The sequence below is a fragment of the Hippocampus guttulatus genome, chromosome 3, assembly GCF_054856545.1.
Source record: "Hippocampus guttulatus isolate MCC_2025c chromosome 3, RoL_Hgut_1.0, whole genome shotgun sequence".
NCBI lineage: Eukaryota > Metazoa > Chordata > Actinopteri > Syngnathiformes > Syngnathidae > Hippocampus > Hippocampus guttulatus.
In genome coordinates, this window is record NC_141263.1 from 4,881,185 (window position 1) to 4,888,846 (window position 7,662).

Consider the following 7,662-nt stretch of genomic DNA (forward strand, 5'->3'; position numbering starts at 1 on the left):
CTTTATGCTCTGACAGTGTAGCCGCCGTTAGCCTGGGGGTAGCTCATGGCCATCTATCCCCACGCAGCCGATGTGTTTATGATAACATAATCGATATTAATGAGGAGGCGGTGAGGAGATGTACTGCTGCTGCTTTTGGACAAACCCAATCACCCTGCCGCCACGCACGTAGCAAACAACAGAAGAGAATCAATAGCAGGACGAGAGACAAGGGAAGCCAATCATCTTTGTTCTGAATACAGCACTTTGGAAAAAAACACGCAGAGTACTGATACTGATAAATGGAGCGCGATATAGTGAAGAATCACTGCACATAAAGAGCTGTCTTCATGAAAAAGTAGAGAATGGTCGTCTTATGTGCCAAGTGATCATTGCTACATTCCACCCTCATAGCTGTGCATGTGATGTAACAAAACATGTCGTGTTGCAACATGTTGGTTACGTCAGATTACAAACTGCTCATATGCTGAAAGAATAAACTGTCCAACATATTTATTCATACAAGTCTGAGATTGTCATCTTGGCTTTGGCTTTTTGCAGGAAGGATGATCAATACAGTGTGTGTACACTACCATGTGTAATGTCCACATAGAGGTACTTCCCTGCTCTTCGGTGGCTACTAAACGCTGAGAGTCGTGACAGGATGTCTGTCGCCTGCCTTACAGGTTCATCAAGTTGAAGACGAGTTAAAGCACATCTTTTTAATCACAAGAGCAAGCTGTAATGCTTGGAGACATGGACATACAGGTCATTCAATTGTAGCTTAAGACATTAATACGGCATCCTCCACGGTTTGAGTGCTGCACTTACATGAAATCACACTTAGGCAATGTACTTTTATTATAGAGATTGGTGCATCTTTTGAACATTTCTACACACAATGTTCTGATGAAAAATGTCAAATTTCAACACCACAAGAAGCAGCCAGCACATTTTTATTTCAGGTCAACCAGTAGATAAAGACAGAAATGTCAATCACTATTTACTACACTGCAGAGGAGACCAAACTGATCAATATATGACATGTTTATCATTTTGAAAAGACACAGTATTATAAAATGTTTGCGAAGGTGCAGCTTATCAAGTTCACCCCCCCCCCCCTGCTTTACATTATGACTTCATGATCCATAAAAAAAACATGCATGAAATAAATCCATGTATTTAAAACTAAATTATTAACAAGTACAAAGTACAACACCATACACCCACACACACCCCCACACACACGATTTGTCCCAACCATTCCGTAGAGCGCCCTGCTATTGTCGTCTTGCAGTGACGTAGCACTTCGGGTTTGTCGCTCATTAATGTCTCACTTTGGTAAAACGATTACTTTGTGTCAAATTTACGAAATAGAAATTATTTTTTCATGCTTCATTTAATGTATTTTGTTTCGTTGCTTGTGGCATGAACATATTTCGTTTGGGCTTTTCTCAAATCTCTGGTTGGAAAGATAATGGAGGTGCTACCCCATCTGTTGTTGGCAAATAGCAATGGATATTAAATACCGATTCCCTTTTCATGTGCTCACTGTAAACGTGTTGAGAGATGTCAGAAAGTTAAAAACAACAACAACAAAGCATATACGGGGAGAGCCCACCATTAGTGCAAGTCGTGCTTTGACAGATCAGCAGGTCTTCCCTGCTTGATGGAAATCTTTCCAAATCCACATGAGATTAGTATGCTCATCCAAGGTGGTGGCAACAAGTTTGGAATAAACACAGCGATTGTACGGCACCGGACTGTAATGGAAGTAATTCCCATGTGGAGGGTCTGTGGGAGGAATGCCCAGGTATTCCATGCACATCCCCAAGTACACGTCTTCAAGGTAGATGGCTTTGACAAATCTGGAAGCTGCCACAAGCTTTTTAGGCAGGTCCGAAGACAGAATATAACCCAGGCCCAGAGCATAACGTGGGTACTGTGCTTTCGGGTAAATATCCACCGGGACATACCACTTGGCGGTGGGATTTCTCCGTACTTCTGCTCCTCTGGCCACATGTCCAGTCATGTAGTTTTTTGTGGGTGCATTTAACAACATGGAGATGAGATTTGGCACATTAAGGTATATGTCGGAATCAATCTTCATGGCATAAGAGGCACCGGAACAGTAGGAGGTGAGCCACTCCAGCATCACCATGGTTTTGATGGTCAGGTTGTTGTAGCTGTCCAGAAAATTACTTTGGATCAAGTCTTGATGCTCCTTGCTTTCTTGCTGCAGCTGTTCTTCAAGGTGTTCCACAGGTTCGCCGCTATGCAGCCCCATCAGGAAGAAGACGTTGACCACCTTGTCCAACACCACACTTTCCCCGCCCCAGGTGCTGCGAATAATGTCTCGATGGCGTCTGTTGTGAGGCGTCACAGGAACCATCAGGACCACAAAAGGTTTCTGTTCGTCACATTTGTTTGGCTCATTTATAATAAAGTGATACTCAGAGGGGTAAGCCACAATGTATGGGCTTCGGCGTACAGGGAGCAGCTGACTTTCAGCGTCACTTCCTTCAAGTGCTTGTCCGGCTTTCACGACCTCTGACTCTGGAGAAATGTGCCAATCAGCTCCCGTGACAGAAATGTTGCCAATTCTTTTCAGCACACTCCACCATTTTGTTGCATTATGTTGCATCCACCATTCGGGTCTCCAGTCACTTGCACTGTTCTCTATGTTTACGCTGTAATAAAACAAAACGACTGCCAGTGCCACTACGAAGAGGAGGCAGCGAGGCCGTGGAGCACTGCACCATCTCCTGTGTCGCCAGTCTTCCAACATTCCCTGTCTGAGAGATGAGAGAGACAAGTTGAAACTCAATTACACATACTACAACAAAGACGAAGTGTCACATTCAACGACCTGATCCCCAACCACACACATTTTTAGTGGCCCACTAAAGCAAATAGTCTGCTAATTCCAGTTTCTTGCAACATGGATTTGTTGTTTTCATTTTGGAAGAAAATCTGTGCAAAAATTGCAACTTTTTTTCCCTCATCACAAATATTACCACAAATACCCGCCACCAAAACATAAATGAATGAATGATCAGGTTAAAAACAGTTGCATTATTTCCTCAGGGTGGATTTTAAAATACTTTGAAAAGTATTGAGTGGTAGGAGTGATTCTCGATTGAAGGCGGCTTGAAGTTCAGTGCAAAAATTTGGTGCAAATTATAAAAAAGTTGCTTTACCAAATTCTGTTCTTGTTCATGTTAATGTGTTGTGAATAGCATTTTTTTTTTCCTCACGAGTTTGCCCATAGCACTTTAGCAATAAAAATCAGTGTATGAGATAGGAGGAGGATCATTTCTGTGTCATCCAGGGGGCAGTGAGAGGCTCGAGCTGGTGCATCTGTATATAATGAAGAGTAAAGCTGAGTGGCAGAACACATCCACCATATATACTGTATATATATGTGTGTGTGTGTGTGTGTGTGTGTGTTTGTATAAAGATGAAGAATCACGCATATAAAGTGGGTCACCAACACCAACACCCAACACTGATAATAAAATGCTCTGCACTCACCATTTCCTTGCTGAGTAAGGAAAGCATTTTTTCATTACAAAGAAAGAGCCAAACTTGGGAGTTAGTAGGTTTTTATTTATTTTATTAAGGCTCTCAATATGAACCCCAAAATATACCTTATGGTTCAACCAAATACTAAAGGATTTGGAGAACAATATTCTCCTTATCGTAGTGCCATCCTGAGTTGACAAAGTGTTAGAGGAATCTATGAGCAAAATTGTATCACGTTTAAAGTTTCATTTTAATTTGGGCACATCGAAACGTTTGGGTGCGTATCCAGCACCCCCCAAATGCCTGTGCATAAAGGCACTGGCCGGAGGGCAGTGTTGTGTCCAAGGACCGGCAACCCGAGGCCAAGGCCAAGGCCAAGGACTTGACTCCGAGTCCAAGGCCGAGGACCAAGGACCTCCCCTCGGTCCTCGAGCCGGTCCTCGAGGCCAAGGACCGGCTCGAGGAACACATCTCTGCCGGAGGGCTGTTGAAGTCCACAATTAGCACCTCAATGCAGGTGGGCGATCACGGGGGAGAGGGCGAAACTCGGTCACAAAAGGGGAATGAATGATTCGGGAACAGCGGTTGAACAACAAAAGACGAGTTGAGAACACCCGTCGCGCCCAGGCGACATTGGCCATCCGCAAAGTCTGCAACATGTTAATTCAATGTAGACCAGACAGAAAAGGCGCCAACGTACTGGTGGTTCAATGTTTAAAACAGGTAACCAATCACTACCGAGGGGCCGGACCGGGGGTGCGGTATGCAAATATCGGGGGCAGTGTTTTCCTTGTATGTTACAATAAAAGTCTGAATTGGCGGGAAGGGAGCTCGAGTGTGATCGCGGAGCAACTAACCGTCGTTCGCTCTCAGAGATCCGCTTCCGCCGATATTGAAGACAATTTTCCTGTGTGCCGAGTCATTTCTTTAACTTTGTCCGAGAAAATCTCTGACACAAAGTCACTACCATTGGTGAGTATGAATGGGTAAATATCATAGATTTTTTCCCCCCTGTTGTGTAAGGTTAGGCCTCTTTGGCACATAGATACTGTATGGGTGACTCGAGCTAGACTGTTATATTCCTCCGACCCGACCGGTGCTTTTGTTTGCCTTTCTTTATTTATGGCACTCTATGCATACATACTAGTTGAATCCAGTTCAGACCGAGAAGTCACACATTGTCACATGAGATCGGCAAAGTATAAGAGTTGAAATCACTTGGGATTGGAATTTGACCTTCTTCTTCATCTGGCAGAAAGTGCTCCACATCTGTATATGCAATCTTTTTGGCTTTCATTAAATAATTGAAGGTGGCACGGTGGTCAATTGGTTAGCATGTTGGCCTCACAGTGCAGAGGTACAGGGCTCGATTCTGGCTTTGGCCTTCCTGTGTGGACTTTGTTTGCATGGCAGGTTAATGTAACACTCGAAATTGTCCCGAAGTGTGAGTGTGAGTGTGAGTGCGGATGGTTGTGTGTCTATTTATGCCCTGCGATTGGCTGACAACCATTTGAAGTTGCACCCTGCCTACTGCCCGAAGACAGCTGGGGTAGGCTCGAGCAATCCTGTAACCTTAGTGAGGATAAATGGATTAGAAAATGGATGGATAAATCTATCAATAGTTTTTTTATTGATTACACAGTTTTCTGGCAGTCAAGGAAAGGAAAATTTCAGATCATAACGTTTTAATACCATCTTTATCAAAGATTTTTGCTCTTCACCAAACGTAGACTGTGAACATGTTTCACTCACTGATGTAGCGGAGGTGTAAAGAATGGGATCAACTGCATAAAGATGAACCTTTGTGAGTTGCTGATGGTGTAGTGGTATACTCGCCGGACATGTGTGCGGGCAGCGCGGGATCGGTTTTCACTCAGTGACGATGTGGATGTGAATGGTTGTCTGTCTCTGTATGGGCCCTGTGACTGACTGGCAACCAGTTCAGGGTGAAGTCCAGCTTTCACCCAAGGTTGGCTGGGATAAGATCCAGCATGCCCTGCGACCCTGCGCAGGATAAGCGGTGTTGAAAATGGATAGATAGATGGATGGATGAACCTTTGTTTGCCCTATGTCCCTACATCAATTATTGACATCAATGGAAAATAAAATGGGGCCCAAAACTGACCCCTGTCGGACACCCATTTTAACTTACAGAAAGGATGAGGGACAACTATCGAATGCCACACACCATATTTACCACTCAGCTATAAAACAAGGATTCTACATAAATCCAAGTACAGTATCTTAAGGGATTAAACAGATACATAAATAAGGACTTTACAGAAGCTATTCCCCAACAAAAGGAACAAACCGATTCCAAACTTAAAACCAGCATGCAACAGAGGACAGATTGGCAGAAAGAGAGGTTTTCAAGTTGAAGCAAAGAACTTCTTCACCAGAACTACTTTTGAGCTCAAAACTTGCTGTCACATGTTCAAGCTTGTGGCACAAGTCTGCGGCTGCATATCTTGTTGAGAAACATGTATTCTTATGTTGCAAAAGTGTGTGCGTGTGTGTGTGTATAGGGGGGGCATCAATGCAATCAACATGAAGGTGGGGGGGGGGATATATCACCCTCCCCCCATACCCCTGCCATCTGAGCCCATTTATATCAATAAATCAATATGATAAGGCTATTTTTACACTGAAATGATTTTTGCAGTCACAAGGGCATATGATAAAAATGAGTGTGAGAACTTTGCCATACACGTGAGACTTTGTTCCGTGTTGGATACGAGATAGTAACTAACGTAAAATACGTCACAAATACAGCCTGCAATACAAGGTGAGTGTTTTTTAGATTACAACCTCATTATTTTTGTCTTGATTATTGTTTGATATTACATATAACATCAAACTTGTCCTCTTTCACACCCTGTCCTTTTCTATTCATTTTTCAAGGTTTATAAAGACACAAAAGAATGATGTACAATAACAATAATAGCACGAACAACACTAATAACACTTAATAGCATGTACACACACCTTTTTCCATACCTGTCAAACTCACTCTTGAGCATTGTTCTGCTGTCTTCACAGTGATGTGTCTTCATCCATTCCAAAGGGAGAGGAAAAACTTTGCTGTGCCAAAAAAATGAAAAGAAAAAAACGAGATGGAGTAAAATACTACATTGTGGCATGAACGCATTGAATCTGTCTGCGGGATTCACTCTAGTGGAGGAAAAAGTGCAGGTTGTTGTGAACCTGATCGTGAAGCCACACCTTTCTTTGCTCCACCTTTCCTTGCTGCATTTGCATCATCATTTCTGGGGAGGAAAAAGTCCACTCCTTGGTTAAACTTTGTTGTCACGTGAAAACTTGAAACCACAAGTTCAAAAATAGCGTAGGCTTCCTGTTCTTCTTCTTCTCGCGTATGAGGGCAGCTTTGCGGTGTTAAATGTCCAGACGTTGCAGCCATTGGACAGTAGATTCATTAGGTGCTGTGAGGTTCAAGTTGCCATCTGGTGGTCGATGAATGGGACAGTAGTAGAGGAGATGTTCTGCAGTTTGGAGTTCTGGTCCACAGTCGCAGAATGGTGATTTGACGAGACCCCATCGGAACATGTTGTCGTTGAAACGGCCTACCCCAGTTCTTAGGCGGTTGAGTCGTACCCAGGCTTTCCGGGGTAGCGTTGAGCCAGGTGGGGGTTCGGTGTTGGGTTGGACCATGAACTGGTTGGGTCTTGCAGTATTATCCCAACTACTTCTCCACGCTTCCAGGATGTTAAAGTTGGAATCATGAAGTTCTGCAGCATGATGAGGAAAAGGGTGGCGAGATTTTAGCCTTTGGCGCTTTCCAGGTTGTACCTCGGCGATCAACTGGTTTAGGGCATGGTTTTTGTCCAGCACAGCATGTTGAGCAAGGCAGTGGGTAGCTTTTTCTCTACGTAAGCTGGCCGGGGCAATGCCTGCCAGTACTGGTAGGAACTCCGTGGGGGTGGGACGCAGACATTCGGTGATTATCCGCATGGTGTCGTTGAGGGCAACATCAATTTTCTTTGAATGGGTACTTCGGCACCACACTGGTGTTGCGTATTCAGCTGTGCTGTAAGTAAGCGCAAGAGCACTTGTACGGAGTGTGTGAGTGTTTGCACCCCAGGATGAGCCAGCTAGGCGTCTCAGCAGATTGTTTCGAGCTGTTACTTTGGCACGAAGAGC

The 7,662-nt window shown here is 44.0% G+C and overlaps 1 protein-coding gene across 2 annotated transcripts; it reads right to left on the reverse strand.

Annotated features, from left to right (window-relative positions):
- Positions 1-822: 822 nt before the first annotated feature.
- On the reverse strand, positions 823-6,684 carry LOC147207216 (beta-1,3-galactosyltransferase 1-like). Of its 2 annotated transcripts, none has more exons than XM_086107616.1 (2): positions 6,502-6,684; positions 823-2,774 (listed from the first exon to the last, which is right to left on the reverse strand). In XM_086107616.1, exons 1-2 carry the CDS (start codon positions 6,642-6,644, stop codon positions 1,628-1,630), a joined length of 1,290 nt encoding a protein of 429 aa, XP_085963742.1. In that variant the 5' UTR covers positions 6,645-6,684; the 3' UTR covers positions 823-1,627. The 2 variants fall into 2 exon arrangements, with proteins under 2 accessions (XP_085963742.1, XP_085963741.1); XM_086107615.1 differs by having other exon boundaries at positions 6,490-6,684.
- Between the last annotated feature and the right edge of the window lie 978 nt (positions 6,685-7,662).